General features: G+C 40.6%; 1 protein-coding gene across 5 annotated transcripts in view; it reads left to right on the top strand.

Moving 5' to 3' along the window:
* Window positions 1-20416, top strand: part of MYPN (myopalladin) — a 105085-nt gene that overhangs the window by 73314 nt on the left and 11355 nt on the right. For all 5 annotated transcript variants that reach the window (XM_025396635.1, XM_025396638.1, XM_025396634.1 and 2 more), the window contains 5 exons: window positions 8834-9055; window positions 14302-14451; window positions 15395-15477; window positions 17321-17447; window positions 19343-19550. In XM_025396635.1, coding sequence (XP_025252420.1) covers window positions 8834-9055; window positions 14302-14451; window positions 15395-15477; window positions 17321-17447; window positions 19343-19550 — 790 coding nt within the window. The remainder of the gene's footprint in view (window positions 1-8833; window positions 9056-14301; window positions 14452-15394; window positions 15478-17320; window positions 17448-19342; window positions 19551-20416) is intronic.

Below are 20416 nucleotides of genomic sequence, written 5' to 3'. Positions count from 1 at the left end.
GGTCTACAGGTGCAAGCCACCTGCTTATTTGTAGTTTATTTATAGAGATGAGGTTTCGCCAAGATGAAAACTTTTAAAAGCACACAGAAATTAAACAAAACTCTTGTGTTAACCAAACATTTAAGTATAAAGTAAATCTGTGCATCTTTTAAGAATTCTTTATTCTTAAGTACAAAACTGGATTAAAAGTATTTTTATGCAAGCTCCTTGAAGGTAGAGAATGTTGGAGAGAATGTTGTAGAGAAGGTGCAGAATGTTGTATCCCCATGGTCTATCACAGTGTTTAGCACATAATAGGTACTTACTAAGAATTTGGCAGCAGAGACAGGGTAGGCTATGACAACTAGTTATTTCTATTGAGGGCAACAAGTGATTGCTAGATAAATAGCAAAAGAAATTATCTTCTAGGCATGTGAACCTCCAAGTTTCTGTCACCCAGATTGGAGTGCAGAGTGCAATGGTGCATTCTCTGCTCACTGCAATTTTCACCTCCCGGGCTCAAGCAATTCTCCTACCTGAGACCTCCAAGTAGATGGGACTACAGGCACGTGCCACCTCCTGGCTAATTTTTATGTTATTTGTGCAGATGGAGTTTCACCATTTTGCCCAGGCTAGTCTTGAACTCCTGAGCTCAAGCGATCCACTGCCTTGGCCTCCCAATGTGCTGGGATTACAGGCGTGGGCCACTGTGGCCTGCCTACCTCCAAGTTTATCTAAGAATCTTTTCTTCTGTCTCTAAACTCTGGTTGTCTCTGGAAAGAAAAGGAGAACACTTTCTCTAACACGCAATGCTTTCTTTTAGTGCACATCATACCCAGAATCTATTGGGAACACTTTGAGCAGGTTTCCTAGCTGGCTTGATCCTGTTTGTTTATTTGCCCCTGAATTCCAGGCTCAGGACACAGAGTAGAGAAAGCCAGGGGTGAGCTCAGGCAGTGACTGTTGGATCATGGCCCATATCTCAGCAATGCCATGTCCAACTGGGATGCGTCATTACACTATGGTTGGCAACAGAAAAACTGTCTCCACCAATTTGAAGGAACTGCCAATTTGAAGAAACTTTTTGCAGATGTGTCCCAGAAATCAAATGTTTCAAGTTGTCAATTTATCAGCCTTAAGAGGATTGTCTGTTTTTTAAAAAAATGGTTATATTTTCAAGTGGCATATTCTTCTGAAGTAAATATTTTTAGCTTTTCATTTCCTGTCATAGAGCAACTCTAATTCTATGCAATTCATGAGCCTAGAGAGGATGGGTCTTTTCTCATTGATTTAATTTCTGTAACACCCAGATTTACATAGAAAAAAATATTCTTTCCTTTGAGTGTAGACATCATCTATGAGCAGCTAACACAAAAACTCCTGTTTTTACTCAAAAAGGAGATGAGGCAAAGGAACATGGAGAACACAGCATAAACCCCGTACTGGACATTTAAAATGCACATTTATGGACCGTGGATTGATAGTGAAACATTTGTGCAGAACAGTGCAGAAAATACCTTTACATTTAATTTTAATTTTTTTTTTTTTTTTGAGACGGTGTCTTGCTCTGTTGCCCAGGCTGAATTGCAGTGGCATGATCTCGGCTCACTGCAATCTCCGCCTCCTGGGTTCAAGATTCTCCTGCCTCAGCCTCCTGAATAGCTGGGATTATAGGTGCTCGCCACCATGCCTGGCTAACTTTTGTATTTGTAGTAGAGACGAGGTTTCACCATGTTGGCCAGGCTGGTCTTGAACTCTTGACCTCAGGTGATCCACCTACGTCAGCCTCCCAAAATGCTGGGATTACAGACGTGAGCCACCACGCCCAGCCTAACTTCTGCTCCTGATTCCTTCCTTTCCTGATCCTGAAAGGACCTAAGCTGATCCCACATTGACTTTGTTTTGTCTGTGGCCTACGGATGCACCATGGGAACCACAGCACGCCCTCTGCCCTGACACACTGTAGGCCTGCAGGCCACTCAAGACAGCCTTCTGCTTGCCCATCCCCAAACAGCCAGCTTGCTCCTCACTCTTCAGATTTCTCAGGCAGGGGGCAGATGGCAAACCCCTGTGTCCCCTAACTGTAGGAGGCATAGCAAGCTCTCCAAGCTCTCCAATGGACCCTCTCCACGGGGGTCCATTTAGTCTCCCTCGCTAAACTTGAGGTGAAACAAGTACCCCAGGGTTAGGGATGGAGGTAGGCATCTCACAGGCATTAATGGCTCTCTTCAAAGTCCTCTTGCTGGGTGTTCTCCCTCCTGACTCTTGTGTCTGTGATGGAGGTAAAAGGTTGAAATCATCTAAGCTGTTCTTAAGCACCTGCTTTGAAATTTCTGAAGAACAGTATGTCTCAAAAGTCACTTGTTTTCTGATATCTAGCCCATCTTGGTGCCTCAGTAGGAACTTCTGATTACAATCTAGTTAACAAGTGTATCCTCACTGCCTGGTTACTAATAATGTATATTTTATATATATGGCTTTTTTTTGTTTTTTGTTTGTTTGTTTGTTTGTTTGAGATGGAGTTTCACTTTGTCACCCGGGCCGGAGTGCAGTGGCACAATCTCGGCTCACTGCAACATGTGCCTCCTGGGTTCAAGTGATTCTCATGCCTCAGCCTCCCAAGTAGCTGGGACTACAGGCAGTCACCACCACACCTGGCTACTTTTTTGTATTTTTAGTAGAGACGAGGTTTCACCCCGTTGGCCTGGCTGGTCCCAAATTCCTGACCTCAGGTGACCCGCCTGCCTCAGCCACCCAAAGTGCTGGGATGACAGGCATGAGCCACCACACCCAGCCTCTAATAGTGTATTTTAAACAACTCATTGAGCTCTCTGTTTTCATCACCTCTCAACTTGGAATACTGGTTAAGATAATAAATATATAGCCAAGTGTGTATTTACTATACACATTTATGGTCAAACAAAAAGCACATATTTTCATCATATTGCTCCTGTAGTTCCTTTGGCTAAATCAATTCAAGCATTTACATTCTGTAAAATCAGGCCCCAACTTAAAATCAACTTCCTAAAATTTGTTGTTTGGAATACATAGAGACAATGTGGTATTTATATTCTCAGGCAGGTGCTTAAAGGCTGTATATCTATAACCGATTGTGTTTCTGAAGTATAAGTATAGTCATAACTTACCACCATGTATAATAATATTTCTCTGGGGCCAGGCATGGTGACTCACGCTTTTAAACCCAGTACTTTGGGAGGCTGAGGCGGGCAGATTGCTTGAGCTTAGGAGTTCAAGACCAGCCTGGGCAACATGGCGAAACGCCGTCTACCAAAAATACAAAAATTAGCTAGCTGTGGGGGTGCTGTGTGCCTGTTGTCCCAGCTATTCAGAAGGCTGATGGGAAGATGGCTTGCGCCCAGGAGGCAAAGTTTGCAAGGAGCTGAGATCACACCACTGCACTCCAGCCTGGGCAATAGAGCCAGACCTTGTCTCAAAAAAAAAAAATTCTTTGGAAAAAAAATAGTTCATAATATAGAATTTCAGGAATTCATCTTTCCCTGTAATAATTCTAACAGTGTTGTTAGCTAAGAACTTACCAGCTCTCCCTAGTCAGGCAATAGAAACTGCAGAGAAGGTTCTTTAGCTTGTAGCAAGAACTCTATTAGAATAGGGGCTAGAGGTGGTATGGATGGATTGGAAATTTGACATAATAAAACAAGATAAGAAGCCATAGAAGGTTAAGACCTCTTGCCTATTGAAAACCCCCAGAGGCCGGGTACAGTGGCTTATGCCTGTAATTCCAACACTTTGGGAAGCCAAAGTGGGAGGATTGCTTGAGCCCAGTTCAAGATAAGCCTGGGCAACATAGGGAGACTCCATCTCTAGAAAAAAAATTAAAAATTAACTGGGCATGATGGTGCATACCTGTGGTCTCTGCTACTTGGGAGGCCGAGATGGGAGGACTGCTTGAACCCAAGGAGTCGAGGCTGCAGTGAGCAGTGATGATGCCATTGCACTCCAGCCTGGGTGACAGAGTGAGAACCTGTCTCAAGAAGAAAAAAAAGAAAACCCCCCAGAATACTTCTCCATTTTGGGCTGGCTCCTTGGTTACTCCTTTTATTTTATTCTGTAGACCTCAGGGACTGGTCTTCTTGTTTCTCTTAATCCTTCAAGTTCTTCTTTTGTTCCTGGTAATTTGGATTCAGATATGTAATATCCTGATATGAAGCAAGAAAAGCCTTTGTAAGGGTTTTCAGGAATAACTGGAAACAGACTATGTGAGAGTAAAAAGAGTCATATCCACCTTGATATGCCCTTTTCTTCACAGAGTCCCATAGGAACAAGGGCCATTCATAGAGAACTGATAAAAGGATCGGATGCATGAATGACCCAAATAAGATTTACCAGAGTAAACCCAGCAGATCCAGTGTTAACTGTTGGAGTCATTTTTTTTTTTTTTTTTTTTTTTAAATAGATGGAGTTTCACTCTTGTCCCCCAGGCTGGAGTGCAATGGCATGATCTTGGCTCACTGCAACCTCCACCTCCCGGGTTCAAGCGATTCTCCTGTCTCAGACTCCTGAGTAGCTGGGATTACAGGCACACACCACCACGCCCGGCTAATTTTTGTATTTTTTGAGGCATTTCTTTAAGGAACCGTGGCAGGACGTAGAAGTGAGATAGGAGCAGAGGAAACAGGAATGGAATGAGGGCGGGCAATGGACAACACCAGGACTATGTCTGGGGAAAGAGCTGCAGCCCCAGTGTCAGGGAAGGGACAGGTTGGGAGACGAAGCCTTGGAGCTTTCCCTTCTGGCTTTCGGTGCCTGTGCCCTGTCCTTGGCTGGTCAGCACTACTCGAGTCCTGGGAGTATGCTGAGAAGTTGGGGCTGGAAATGGGAGGTGGAAGACCAGGATCTGTAGCATCGAGAGAAGAAAGAGGAAAATCTCTGGTGGGTGAAAAGGAAACATCTGAAGCCATATAGCCTCCCCATTCCTGTTAACGGTTTAAGGGTGGATGACTGTAACTTGATGATGATGGAAACTGGGACTTCCGGCTGGGCGTGCTCAAGTCTATAATTCCAACACTTTGGGAGGCTGAGGCGGGTGGATTGCTTGAGCTCAGGAGTTCAAGACCAGCCTGGGCAACACGACGAAATCACGTCAGAAAGAAGGAGGGAGGGAGGGAGGGAATGAAAGAGGGGAGGAAGCGGGGAGCGAAAAGAAAAGAAAGGAAAGGACAAGAAAAAAGAAAAGAGGAAAAAAAGAAAGAAACTGGGACTTCTGCTTGCTTTAGTCTTTGTTTCTGAAATATGAACAGAAAACTCTGAAAAATACAGATTAGCTTTTAGGAAACAATAACCTTTTCTTTATGATTTACCCATAGCAAGAGTCCCCAGCTAATTCCCTAGTGGGCCTCTAGGGTGGGTGCCATCCACGTACCCTCCCCAACACCCCCTGCCAGATACAGGCTCAGTCAGCACCTCTAGGCACTTCTCCCTGTGAACACAGGCACCCAGTCCACACCCCTCTCCACCAATGATCACAGAGCCTGAAATAAATGGAGAAGTCACCCTCATGAAAGTTTGGGGTCTAGGATCTGCATGTGGAGTGAGAACTATGTGAATTATTCTTTTTGAATGTAATTTGAAAATAATAAACAATAAAATGTAGCACCTATCTCACATGGTAACGGAATAAAACGACTTATTGGTTTACTTCTAAACATCCTGGAAAATAAACCCAAATTTGTTAAAAAGAAAAGTAATATCAATTTAGAATCATGAATACAGTCCAACAAAGAAAAAAAAATTCCTGGTGTGATTTTAAACTGGCAAGTCTAGAAAATACTTCAAACTTTTGAGACCATATAATATATTTATGGAAAATACGGTCATTGTGAAGAATTAGGTTGAATCATATGAAACTTCTGATAGTCTACCATTGTTGACCTACAAAAATGTCAGTTTCACATAGTTTCACCTAATAGGTGGATAGTGGAAGCTTTAATTATTAACTTTTCCCAAAAATATTCCTATAATGTAGAAAATAATCTTAATATATTTCAACTAAATCTGGTTTCAGAATTTAGTAACGATCTTTTACTTTAACTGATTTGAATGATCTCGTTAAAAATTAATAAACTTTATGGGAAATTAATCACTTTTTCCACCCTATAAGAACTGGGTACTTACTTTTTTTTACCCAGTTTGAGATGTGGCAGAGAGGAGCAGATTTAAAATTGATTCCAACAAATTAAAACCAAGAAACACTTAGTTTCTGTAGTTCTGAAGTTAAAATTCTATCCAAATTCAGATGATTATACTGAATGTATAAGACAGTAATTAGAGGACATCACTAACGTGATTTAGCTTGAGAATGCACGAGTGCTGAACTCAGTCACTCTCCCACTGACTAGGGGCAGGTGCATATCAGCCATGTGCTTCCAAATTCCACTTCAGGAGCATGCCAGTACCATCTCCATAGAGTTCCCCTAAATTATAAAATTAGGGTTAACTAGAGCCATAAGTTTAACCAAAGGTCTCACTCTCACCCCAAGCACATGGCTCCAGATTCCTCAAAGATGTGGTAATGTCAGAACAAATGATTGCTTCTATTTCATTCATGTATTCACTCGTTCTTCAGATACTTATTAAGTGCTCACCTGCCATGGTGCCGGTACTCCTCTAGGTGCTGTCAGTATAGGGGGAAGGAAGACAAACAAGATCCCTGCTCTTGTGGAGCTAACATTCTAACACTTGGAGATTCAATCATTCAATCAATAAACAAACAAGAAAAACACTAGATAGTAACCAGTGCTATGTAGAGAATTAGAATGGGGAGTTACATTAGATGAAGGGATCTGGGGAGGCTGCTTTGGGGAGGTGACATTTTTGATGGGCAGGCTATGGCAGGGAGAGGGAGTAAGAGGAATCCAAAATGAGTCCTAGTTTTAGGGTTTACTTAGTGCTGTCAAAGTGTGGTCCAAGGACCTGTGCCAGCCTGCAAGATGTCACCTCTCTGCCTTGAGATTAGCACAGAAATTAAGAGTAATCATTCAGGGCCAGGCATGGTGGCTCATGCCTGTAATCCCAGCACTTTGGGAAGCTGAGGTGGGTAGATCACTTGAGATCAGGAGTTCGAGATCAGCCTGGCCAACATGGTGAAACCCCGTCTCTACTAGAAATACAAAAGTTAGCTGGGCATGGCAGAGGGTGCACGCCAGCCTGGGCAACAAAACAGAGGGAGACTCTGTCTCCAAAAAAAAAAAAAGGGTAACAATTCAGAAAATTTTATAGAAATTTGACAGGGAAGTTTTACATAGTATACAATAATTTTGCATTTCTTTCATTTTGCTAGTAATTTGTTTTTATTTTACTTTACAAAAGTGCAGGCTGGAAATTTTTAAAACCTGATTTTCATGGTAGACAGTGTGAGAAACATTGGTTTAATCACTTAACCAAGTGGATGAATAGTGGTGCCATTTCCTGAAATGAGGAAAAGGAGGTTAGGAGTATCTCTGGGGGACAGAAATCAAGCGTGTTCTGTTTGAGCCATCCTGTTTGACATGCCCATTAGACATCATAATGTAGAATAGTAGTATATGACTCTGGAATTCTGGGAAAGAAACCAGGCTTGGAGATATGGATTTGGGAGTCATGAGCAGAAAGTATGTGAAGCTTGGACATTGGATGAGGTCACCTAGAGCAGAGATGGAGCCAGCACAGGAGACTGGTGCGGCGAGAGAAAGAGAAGGAAAGACCAGTATGGTGTGTCACGGAAGAAAATGTTTCAAAAGGAAAATGTAGTCATCTGTGTCTAATGCTGCTTAGATCAAGTAAGGTAAGAATAGATAAATGACAATTAGATGTGGCATATTTGAAGACCCTGACAGTCGCAATCTCAGAGGAACAAAAAGAACACAAGACTAATTGAAGTAGGTTAGCAAGACAATAGGTGACAATGAAATGATCTCATAACAGCAGAGGATTATTTCAAATGGTTTTGTTGTGAGGGGGGCAGAGAGATGCAGTGAAAGTAGATATGGAGTTAAGAGAGATTTTTTCCTTTTTCTTTTCTGTTTCTTTCTTTCTTATTTTTTTTTTTTCTTTGACACAGAGTTTTGCTCTGTTGCCCAGGCTAAATTGTGGTGGCATGATCTCAGCTCACTGCAACCTTTGCCTCCTGGGTTCAAGCAATTCTCATAACTCAGCCACCCCAGTAGCTGGGATTATAGGTGTGCACCGCCACACCCAGCTAATTTTTGTATTTTTAGTAGATACAGAGTTTTGCCGTGTTGGCCAGGCTGGTCTCGAACTCCTGGCCTCAGGTGATCCACCTACCTCAGCCTCTCAAAGTGCTGGGATTACAGGTGTGAGTCACTGTGCCTGGCCTCTTTTTTTTTTTTTTTCACCATCTTGTATTGTTACAGTAGCGATATATTTTTCAAGACAGCTTTTCCTCAAGTGTGAAGATGGAAAAATCCAGTAGAGACAAGAAGCTGGTGATGCAGGCGTTGCAGGCATATATCAGAATGCAGTTCAGAATGGCTTTGCCAAAATAACTCTATAGGAAGTTATCCATATTGAAAGGAACACTAATATAGCTCTGAAAATTATATTCCATCTACATTCCATTTCCTACAGAATTCTACTGGGACTGCATGCTCAGGTGGAATGTCAGGATGCACTAAGGCCATGTGGGATTTTAGGAGAGACACTGACATTTCCTTTAGTGCTCCATGGTGAGAAACTGGATCTGGAACATATCTGGTTTATTTGGATTTCATGGTATAAATCTAATGTCTGAATCTTAAAAAGTGGCTTCCTCAATTGTCCTGATGGACATGCTCTTCCTTGCCATATGGAAATTGAAACATGTTTGTCATTTTGACAGGAGTACAAAATTTCAAGCTTTGAGCAGAGGCTGATGAATGAAATAGAGTTTCGCTTGGAACGTACTCCTGTTGATGAATCAGATGATGAAATTCAACACGATGAGATCCCCATGGGCAAGTGTATTGCTCCCATCTTTGACAAGAGACTCAAGCACTTCCGGGTCACAGAAGGCTCTCCAGTCACATTCACCTGCAAAATTGTTGGGATACCTGTTCCAAAGGTAGGGGAAGATGACAAGCCAGTTGGCCACCTAACAGCATGGAACTATAGACAGTGCCTTCAAGAAGGTCTTTAAAACATATACACAATGTTTTTTCTTCTTTTTTGTATTTGTTATTGATATAGTTGTACATGTTTTAGGGTATATGCGATATTTTATACTTGTATACAGTGTGAAATGATCAAATCAGGATAACTGGGATATCCATCACTCAAACATTTATCTTTTTTGTGTATTAGGAACATTACAGTTTTTCTCTTCTAGCTATTTTGAAATATACAATAAGTTATTAACTATAATTTTTCCACTGTACTATCAAGTACTAGAACTTATTTCTTCTATCTAACTGTACGTTTTCACCCATTAACCAACCTCTCTTCATTCCCTTCTCCCGTCTACCCCTCCCAGCCTGTGGTAACCACCATTTTACTCACTACCTCCATGAGATCATTTCCTTTAGCTCCCACATATAAGTCAGAACATGCAATACATGTCTTTCTGTGCCCAACTTACTTCACTTAACATAATGACTTCCAGTTCCATCCATTTTGCTGCAAATGATGGGATTTCATTCATTCTTTTTATAGCAGAATAATATTCCATTGTGTATAGATACCCCATTTTCTTTATGTATTCATCCACTGATGGACAAATATAGGTTGATTTTGTAACTCGGCTATTGTGAATAGTGCTGCAATAAATACAGGAGTGCAGATATCTCTTCAACATACTGATTTCCTTTCTTTTGGATATATATCCAGCAGTGGGATTGCTGGATCATATGGTAGTTCTATTTTTAGTTTTTTGGAGAAAACAGTCTCCATACTGTTTTCCATAACAGCTGCACTACTTTACATTTCCACCAACGGTGTATGAGGGTTCCCCTTTCTCCACATCCTCACCAGCACTTGTTATTTTTTTGTCTTTTTGGTAATAGCCATTCTAACTCTGGTGAGATGATATTTCTTGGGGTTTGATTTGCATTTTCCTGTTGATTAGTAATGTTGAACATTTTTTCATATACCTGTTGGCCATTTGTATGTGTTCTTTTGAGAAATGTCTATTTAGGTCTTTTGTGTGTGTGTGTGAGACAAAGTCTCACTCTGTCACCCAGGCTGGAGTGCAGTGGCACAGTCTCGGCTCACTGCAACCTCTGCCTCCCAGGTTCAAGCGATTCTCGTGCCTCAACCTCCTGAGTAGCTGGGATTACAGGCGCCCGCCACTATGCCCAGCTAATTTTTGTATTTTTAGTAGAAATGGGGTTTCACCATGTTAGCCAAGCTGGTCTGAAACTCCTGACCTCAGGTGATCCACCCTGGAGACCCCAGCCTCCCAAAGTGCTGGGATTACAGGCGTGAGCCACCATGCCCAGCCTATTCAGGTCTGTTGCCCATTTTTAACAGTCTTGGTTTTTGTTTTTGTTTTTTGCTATTGAGTTGTTTGGGTTCTTTATATATTCTAGTTAGCAATCCCTTGTCAGATGAATACTTTGCAAATATTTTCTCGCATTCCGTAGGTTGTCTCTTCACTTTGTTAATTGTTTCCTTTGCTGTGCAGAAGCTTTTTACTTGCAGTAATCCCATTTATCTATTTTTGCCTTTGTTGCCTGTGCTTTTAAGGTCTTAACCCCCAAAAAATTTGCCTAGACCAATATCCTATAGTGTTTCCCCATTGTTTTCTTCTAGTAGTTTCATAGTTTCAGGCCTGGCATTTAAGTCTTTAATGTATTTAGAGTGGATTTTTTTATCTGGTGAAAGGTGAGGATCTAGTTTCATTCTTCTCCATATGGGTATTCAGTTTTCCTAGCACCATTTATTGAAGAGACTATCCTTTCTCTCGATATATGTTCTTGGTGCCCTTGTCAAAAATGAGTTGGCTATAAATACATGGATTTATTTCTGGGTTCTCTATTCTGTTCCATTGGTCTATGTGTCTATTTGTATGCCAGTACCATGGTGTTTTGGATACTATAGCTTTATAGTATAATTTGAAATCAGGTAGCATAATGCCTCCAGCTTTGTTCTTTTTGCTCAGGATTGCTTTGGCTATTTGTGGTCTTTCATGATTCCATATGAATTTTAGAATTGCTTTTTCTATTTTTTTTTTTTCCTTTTTTGAGACAGGGTCTTGCTCTATTGCCCAGGCTGGAGTGCAGTGGTGAGATCTCTGCTCACTGCAACCTCCACCTCCTAGGTTCAAGCGATTCTCCTGCCTCAGACTCTCGAGTAGCTGGGATGACAGCTGTGTGCCACTACGCCTGGCTAATTTTTGTACCTTTAATAAAGATGGGATTTCGCCATGTTGGCCGGGCTGGTCTTGAACTCCTGGCCTCAAGTGATTCACCCACCTCGGGCTTCCAAAATGCTAGGAATACAGGCGTGAGCCACCACTCCCAGCCTGTTTTTTCTATTTCTGCAAAGGATGCCATTGGTATTTTGATAGGGATTGCGTTGAATCTGAAGATCACGTTGAGCAGCATAGACATTTTAACAATGTTAATTCTTCCAATTCGTGAACATGGGATATCTTTCCATTTGTGTGTGTGCCCTCTTCTATTTCTTTCAGTGTTTTATAGTTTTCCTTGTAGAGATCTTTCACTTCTTTGGTTAAATGTATTCCTAGGCATTTTATTTATTTATTTTTGTAGGTATTGTATTGCTTTCTTGATTTCTTTTTCAGATTGATTGCTGTTAGTGTATAGAAATGCTACTGATTTTTGTATGTTGATTTTGTATCATGCAACTTTACTAAATTTGTTTACCCTAAGAGGTTTTTGATAGAGCCTACATTTTTCTAAAACATAAGATCATGTCATCTGCAAGCAAGGATAATTTGACTTCTTCCTTTCCAGTTTGGGTACCCTTTATTTCTTTCTCTTGCCTAATTACTCTGGCCAGGACTTTTAGGCCTATGTTGGATAAAAGTGGTGAAAGTGGGCATCTTTGTCTTGTTCCTGATCTTAGTGTAAAGACTTTCAATTTTTCCCTGTTCCATACGGTATTAGCTGTGGGTTTGTCATATATGACTTTCATTGTGTTGTGTTCCTTCTGCACTCAATTTGTTGAGGGTTTTTTATCATAAAGAGGTGCTGAATTTTATTGAGTGCTTTTTCATTGTCTATTGAGATGATCATATGGTTTTTGTCTTTGATTCTATTGATGTGATGTGTCGTGTTTATTGACTTGCCTATGTTGAATCATCCTTGCAGAGCTGAGATGAATCACACTTGATCATGATGAATAATCTTTTCAATGTGTTATTGAATTCAGTTTGGTAGTATTTTGTTGAGGATTTTTGCACCTATGTTTATCAGGAATGTTTACCTGTCGTCTTTTTGTTGTTGCTGTTGTTGTTATTGGGTCTTTGGTTTGAGTATCAGGATAATGCTGGTCTTGTAGAATGAGTTTGGAAGTATTACCTCCTCTTTAATTTTTTGAAATAGTTTGAGTAGAATTGATATTAGTTCTTCTTTAAATATTTGGTAGAATTCAACAGTGAATCCATTAGGCCCTGGGCTTCTCTTGGATGGGAGACTTTTTCATTACTGCTTCAGTCTCATCACTCATTATTGGTCTGGTCTGTTTAGGTTTTCTATTTCTTTGTAGTTTAGTCTTCGTAGGTTATATGTGTCCAGGAATTTGCCAATTTCTTCCAGGGTTTGCAATTTGCTGGCATATAGTTGTTCACAATAGTCTGTAGTGATCATTTGTATTTTTGTGGTATCAGTTGTATTGTCTCCTTTTTCATCTCTTATTTTATTTTTTTGGGTCTTCTCTCTTCTCTGATTCTTTCTTAGTCTAGCTAAATGTTTGTGAATTTTGTTTATCTTTTTAAAAAACCAACTTTTCATCTCTTGTATTTTTGGTCTTTTGTATTTTTTTTTAGTCTCAATTTCATTGATTTCTGCTCTGTATTTATTATTTCTTTCCTTCTACTAATTTTGGATTTGGTTTGTTCTTTGTTCCTTGAGATGCCTCTTTAGCTAATTTATTTGGAGTCTTTCTGGGTTTTTTTATGTAGGAATTTATTGCTATAAACTTCCCTTTTAGTAAGAAAGTCTTATCAGACTCTAGTGAAGTATATACAAAGAGAATGAAAACCCATACCAGAAAATTAGCAAAGCCCAGATAATTTCACTTAAAAAAAAACCATCAGGAATGAGATCATTAAATAGGCTAAAAAGAAATCAGACTTATGGGTAAGTTCAAATTTTAATAAAAGTTTAAAATAAGTGTCCTAGTCATGATACTATATTTTGGGCTATTGATTTTCATAGCCATCAAGCTCACCAAACTGATATTTTTCTGTCTACTTAATATCTATTTAATATCCACAGGGTACCTGTTCTTGTACAAAGTGAGCTATATTTGTAGCATTACTATTAGGTTGGTAAATGCTAAGAATGTCACATCGTTATCACTGGATGCTGAAAAATCACATAAATCAGCAGATTTTTTGGCAGTCAGCTGAGAGAAGGATTTACACCCAGCATGGTTTGTGGCAAAGAATCTCTCTGCTCTTCTTTCATAAACATTAGCATGGTGTTATCATGTATGGTTAGGTAACCAGGAAAAGTAGAGGAGGACAGCTGCAACCAGTATTTATCTCCTCTGTCTTTGAGAGATCTCCTTCACACATGCAAAACTTAACATGAGATATATAGATAGATGTGTATGTGCATGCACACACACACACGTATACACACACACACACACACACATAGATATTTACATTTTGGGTGGATGAGAAATTTAGCAAGTTAATCCTAGCCTCATTCCATTTAGTGCAACAAACCATACTAACCTTTCAAGCAAGGTGACTTATTCTAAGTGCTGAGATCTGCAACTGCAGGAGACTTGAACTTGTAAATAAGGTAATGAGAAAATATCCCGTCTCCTGGTTTTCATTATTTTGCTTCTGAAGACATGTCCATTCCTTAGGGTAGTTTTTAAAACTAAATATGAAGCACAAGAAAAATCGTCAAAAACGTCATCTTAGTCCTAAATTATATTGAATTCTTGACTTAAATAATAACATTTAATGTTAAATAGTATTATGTAGGTACAAGTCGAGGGGCAGATTATACAGTCATTTTTAATATGTTTTATAAGTTTTTTTTCCAAGTGCTTCATAAAGTATGGGTCACTTAAAAGATGGCAGTTGTCCCTTGCCTCACCCCAGACCCTAGTTTATTAACCTCTAAAGATAAACAAAACAGTGTACATCTTGATAATTTTTCATTTCAGGTTTACTGGTTCAAAGATGGTAAGCAGATTTCTAAGAGAAATGAGCACTGCAAAATGAGGCGAGAAGGAGATGGGACATGTTCTCTGCACATTGAATCCACCACCAGCGATGACGATGGCAACTACACCATCATGGCAGCCAACCCCCAGGTGGAGACGCAGGGTTCTGCGCTGTGCTGCACTCTGAGGAAGGAGCAGTTGATGTCATTGTGAATGAGACCTTGAGAAGTGCGAGTTACTAAGGATTGCTGAGGAAAATGAATGAGAAGCATTGTGATTGTGTGTAACTAGGGCACAGCGTCACAACTTAAAAGACTAGTTAGCCACTAACAGGTCACTCAATGCTTCAGCCTTTGTCAAGGGACACTAGTACTATTTTTTCACTGTGTATACCTTGCAGACTTATTGAACTCAGTCTTGTGTTTCTCAACACATTGATTCTCTTGAAGAGTCAATAAATCAATTGACCAATCATTCTATCAGGAATGATCTGTCGTTTTTGTTCTTTAGCGAATAGGCAAATTACTTTGCAAAGGTTTGTGAATGTCCCTCAAACTCATAATGTCCACATTTTTGGATTGTTTTGTTTTTTAAACTTGGAAAGCCATAATCATCCACTTTCCTTTTCTGAATGAAGGCAAATATTAAAACTCCCCTAAAAGATGTGGCAGAATAAACATCTTCAATTACTATTTGAGTAGGAAGTACAGAACTATAACATCCATTCCTACTGAAATGTTAGTTTTAAAGAGTCTCTGTTGAGGAACGTATGAAAATATTTGGCCATGCTTTTAAATTATGACTGCAAATAACGTTAAGTACATAAGAATTCAAATTTCTTTTTACCTTTGTGCTGTTTATATCTCAATTTAAAATGAAAGTCATTACCATACTCTTAAAAATCTCTCCCCCGGAATATTAACAGTGATTTAAGAAATCATATTTTATTGATTTTATTGTTTTTATTCCTCTCCCCCAAAGAAAAACTCATAATAGTCAAAATTTCACAGTGTTCTGGTCCAGAAAATTTTATGTACATTGAAAAAGTGTGAGATTCTTCTTATTTTAATCTTGTTCATTTTCTGTTTGTCAGGGGAGAATCAGCTGTTCTGGCCACTTGATGGTACAAAGTTTGCCCATTCGCAGTCGACTAACCTCTGCCGGTCAGTCTCACAGGTAAAAACAATAAGAATTCCCCTTCTCTAGGTCCTTCCCAAGCACCTCCCCACTATCATGAGCACCAAACTACTGGATCCATGAATTCTTAATTAAAGGTAGTCCTTCACTTTCAGCATCAGCATCACCTGGGAGTTGGCTGGAAATGCAGAATCCCAGGCCCCACTCCGGATCTACTGACTCAGAATCTGCATTTTAACAGAATTCCCAGGTGATTCACAAGCATAGTAAAGTTTAACAAGCACTAGTCTCTGGGGTTTTTTTTTTAAGTTTGATTTTTATTTTTTAGAGACAAAGTCTCACTTTGTTGCCCAGGCTGGAGTGCAGTCGTGTGATCATAGCTCACTGCAACTTCAAACTCATGGGCTCAAGCCATCTTCCCATCTCAGCCTCCCAAGTAGCTGAGACTACAGACGCATGCCACCATGCCGGCTAAATTTTTCTATGTGTGTGTAGAGACAGGTGTCTCGCTATGTTGCCTAGGTTTGTCTCACACTCCTGGCCTCAAGCAATCCTCCTGCCTTGGCCTCCCAAAGTGCTGGGATTACAGGCATGAGCCACCACTCCCAACCTGGCATGCTTTTAATGGTTCAAAATTTGTAACCATCAGTAGCACCTGCACACGTAATATGTAAATCAGATCCACTGAAGTAAATTACCATCTTTTGTTTAATAAAACAGAAACCTTTCATGATTGAATGTATATTGATGGAATGTTTTTGTTGTTGTCTCCAATGTAACAACTGGTTTTCTTCCTCTCTGATTTTACTAACCACTAAGAAGAAAGAGCCTGGCTCTCCACTTGAATCTTACGGTGCCACAAAGTCTTAGCAAAGCATTCCATAGCTGCTGACACAGAAGAATTAAATGTGACTTACCAAAGGAACAAAAATAGTGACCCATGTTCCAGATACAGTATTTCACCAGCATTGCAACTATACCTTCTTCTTCTTCTTTTTTTTCTTTTTTTTCTTTTTTTTTTTTGAGATGGGGTCTCACTCTGTCATCCAGGCCGGAATGCAGTGGTGCAATCTCAGTTCACTGCAACCTCCACCTCCCGGGCTCAAGTTATCCTCCCACCTCGGCCTTCCAAGTAATTGGGACCACAGATGTGTGCCACCATGCCCGGCTAATTTTTGTATTTTTTGTAGAGATGGGGTTTCACCATGTTGCCCAGGCTGGTCTCAAACTCCTCAAGCAATCAACCTGCTTCAGCCTCTCAAAGTGCTAGGATTACAGGCTTGAGCCACCAAACCTGGCCCCCTCTCCCTTTGCCTCCTCCTCCTCCTTCTTTTCCTCCTCCTCCTTTCTTTTTTAAGAACAGCTGTTACTGTTGTTCAGTCTTATCCAGTTTAAGTTCATACTCATCTTTAATGGTCTGCCATGATTTATAGCCAGGTTAAATTTTATTACTCAAAGACACAGGGATTGCCGCTGCCTTGCTCTGGGTAATAAACAGGACTTCTCTTTTGGCTCTTGTTTGAAGTTCGGATTGAATACTGATCTATTTGTTTATTTTGATGACTTTTGAACAACTGGTTGAACTCATAGCAAGGTGAGCTGAGCCCACTTAACCCAGAATGACAGAAAGAAGCTAAGCCTGTTTATTTGATTGCAGATCTCACAAGACAGTCCCACAGTGTGTGAGATACTTACCAGTTCGTGTTTTACATCAGCTCTACACCATTATTTATTGTTTATGCTCCAGCCTCCCCTTTCTCCCTTCAAACAAACAAAAAAAAAAATCTGTTCTCTAGGTCCTGTAGCCATGCCTAAATGCCTATCATCATAAATTTGTAAATTTATTTCTATGTTTAATATCTGAACACACTTGTTCTTATAGGGGAAGATCCCGAGTGCAAGAAAGAGACAAAGAGCCCCTACAGGAACGCTTTTTCCGACCACATTTCCTGCAGGCTCCTGGGGATATGGTAGCTCACGAGGGGCGCCTCTGTCGGCTGGACTGTAAGGTAGAGTCCGGCACCCGTCCTTGGTTCCAGATCTGTTCGTGTTTTGTATTTGTTTGCATTCATTTTTGTTTGTATTTGTTTTGTGGGTTTCTTTTTTCAGGAAAGATGAGATGGGGAAGGGACAGAGATTACTTTTTTTTTAATCATAAAGCTTGTTTGGAGTATTTAATGTCAGACGAAATTATTTTATGAAATTTTTGAATCTTTAGATATTAATAAAAATTACATTGGTGTTATATCAAGTTAATTGCATTTTTAGAAGACAACCAAAGAGGTGACACACAGTAGTTGTCCTTTATCTGAGGGGCCCGCGTTTCAAGCCCCGCAGTGAATGCCTGAAACTTTAGGTAGTATTGAGCCCTATATATAGTATTTTTTAAATTTGATAACCAAGACAGCTACTATCTAAGGGGCAGGTAGCATAGACAGTGTGAACACGGTGGACAAACGGGTGATTCATACCCTGGATAGGATGGAGTAAGACAGCATGAGATTTCATCATGCCACTCAGAACGAAACACAACTGAAAACTTAGAAACTTTATTTCTGAAATTTTTCATTTAATATTGTCAGACTGTGGTTGACCTCAGGTAACTGAAACTTTAGATAAAAGGAGGACTACTATAATTCAGACATTTGCATCTAAGCCTTTTAAGAATTCTAGAATGCCATAGAAGGTTTAGTTACAAGTCTTTTCATTTGGTGTCTGGAAAGTAATAAAAACTATAGAGCATATGGTGTGATTTTCACATCCTTGAAGTGAATTGTTGGACTTGTGGCCTTTGAAAATGTACAGACGTGAAAATATGGCCCCAAGGTAGTGTATGAGAACAAAAGCTGGTTTCTCATACTAATCAACCTCCTTTACCTTTAGCTATTCTACATTCTCATTTTTTGACCAGGCTTTAGTTGAGCAGCGTGGATATCTCTCAGTATGAAGAGAAGCTTGCATCACCCTTTCTGCCCCATAGGTGCAGAATGCTATGGAAGACTTAGATGCAAATTAGTCAAAGCTTGAGGTTAAGCATCCGTAAAGGGTCCACTTCTATCTATGCTATCTATGGTTCTTCTTCTCTTTGTGGCTGCCTAAATAATATTCAGATTGATTGTTACATCCCCCTCCCTAAACTCTGAAAGATTCCCATGCCTGGGTCCCATCCCCAGAGATTCTGATTTATGGTAAATGGGCACCAGGATTTTTAAACACCTCCCACATGATTGTAATATACAGCAAGGTTCAAGAACTCTGGTTTACTGTCTGGCTTTTCATTATCCTCAGCAAACTAACACAGGAACAGCAAACCAAACACCACATGTTCTCACTCATAAGTGGGAGCTGAACACTGAGAACACATGGACACAGGGAGGAGGCATACCGTGCCCTGTTGGGGGGGCGGGAGGGGTGAGGGGAGGGAACTTAGAGGACAGTTCAATAGGTGCAGCAAACCACCGTGGCACATGCATACCTATGTAACAAACCTGCACGTTCTGCACATGTATCCTGTGTTTTTGTTTTTGTTTTTTGGTTTTAGAAAAAAAAATCTGGCTTTTCTCTTGGCTATTAGGTATGTAAACAGTATATCGTCTCTGAAATTGATGCTGCAGGCCTACTGTATCTATCTATTTCGCTTTTTAATTCTTATTTATTCTAATCTAGAGTATAATCACATAGGTTAACCATGACCTCAACTGTGATCAAAGTACCATACAGTTCAAATTCATGCAGCCGTTTATTCAGACCCTTCTTTTCTCTCGATGCCCCTACAGAGAGCTTTCTCATCACTCCATGTTTTCTCTCCCTGTCTGTTTGGTGCCAAGCAAGGATAAAGAATTCAGCCATCAAATAACTGTGCCTGTCGTCAGTCATTTGCCTCAGCTGTCCTGTTGTTTATTAGGTGAGTGGTTTACCGCCCCCGGAGCTGACGTGGCTACTCAATGGCCAACCTGTGCTACCAGATGCCTCCCACAAGATGCTGGTCAGGGAGACCGGAGTCCACTCTCTGCTCATTGACCCGCTCACTCAGCGCGACGCGGGGACCTATACGTGCATCGCTACCAACAAAACCGGGCAGAATTCTTTTAGCCTGGAGCTCTCTGTAGTAGGTAAGGTTTGCTGCTGGGACCCCTAAACAAAACTTCCTCCAAAGTCATTGCCCAAATAGGCAGAGCCTCTGCCAGAATTCCTTCATCCTTTGCCCGGCTAACTCCAATCTCAATTTCCCCTTCACTGTGGTGGGACGGTATTTCCCACATCACTTTCAAAACCATGCCAGTAATCTAAAATCATAACCTGATACCATGTGCATAATACCCATTAAATAAATGAGAGCCATTGTAATCATCAATCAATCCATCCATCCATTAGCCGTCACTAAATTCCAGTTATGTGCCCTGCAGTCCATCATTCCTGTAACATACCAGCCTCTTTGTCCCCCGTCTAAGTTTTCATGCCTTTGCACCAATGATCCCTCTACCAGAATCTCCTTTTCTGCCTGGCAACCTCCTACTCATTCTGTAAGGTCTAACTGAAATGTCACCGCCAGGTACAGTGAATCCACCAGGCACAACTACCCCTTCCCAGCCTAACAACAATAAAGTGTTTCTATAGCACTCAGAAAAGGAGAGATTCACAGAGTACGCAGGGCCTTCTGTGTAACTGTTAATTCTTTGCCTCCCTGAAGAGATGCTGAGCTCCTGAGGTCAGAGACTGTGGCTCGTCTTGCGCATCTCCAGTGCCTCTGTCTCTCTTCTGTGAATCTCAGTGCCTGGAACGTGGAAGGTGCCCAAGAAATATTGAATCAATATCTAAACAAATGAAATTTTATATTCTTAGATGATGTGAACAAAACACTGTAATGCCTATCCATAAGGATAACAAGACATTGTCATCTGGGAGGTGCCAGCCTTGCAGAGCAGTAGTCCAACCAGAAGTAAATTTCAGAATGCAGGAATTCTGGTGCTGGGCTTCC

Source organism: Theropithecus gelada, chromosome 9 (assembly GCF_003255815.1).
Source record: "Theropithecus gelada isolate Dixy chromosome 9, Tgel_1.0, whole genome shotgun sequence".
NCBI lineage: Eukaryota > Metazoa > Chordata > Mammalia > Primates > Cercopithecidae > Theropithecus > Theropithecus gelada.
This window is presented reverse-complemented; position numbering and strand designations above follow the sequence as displayed.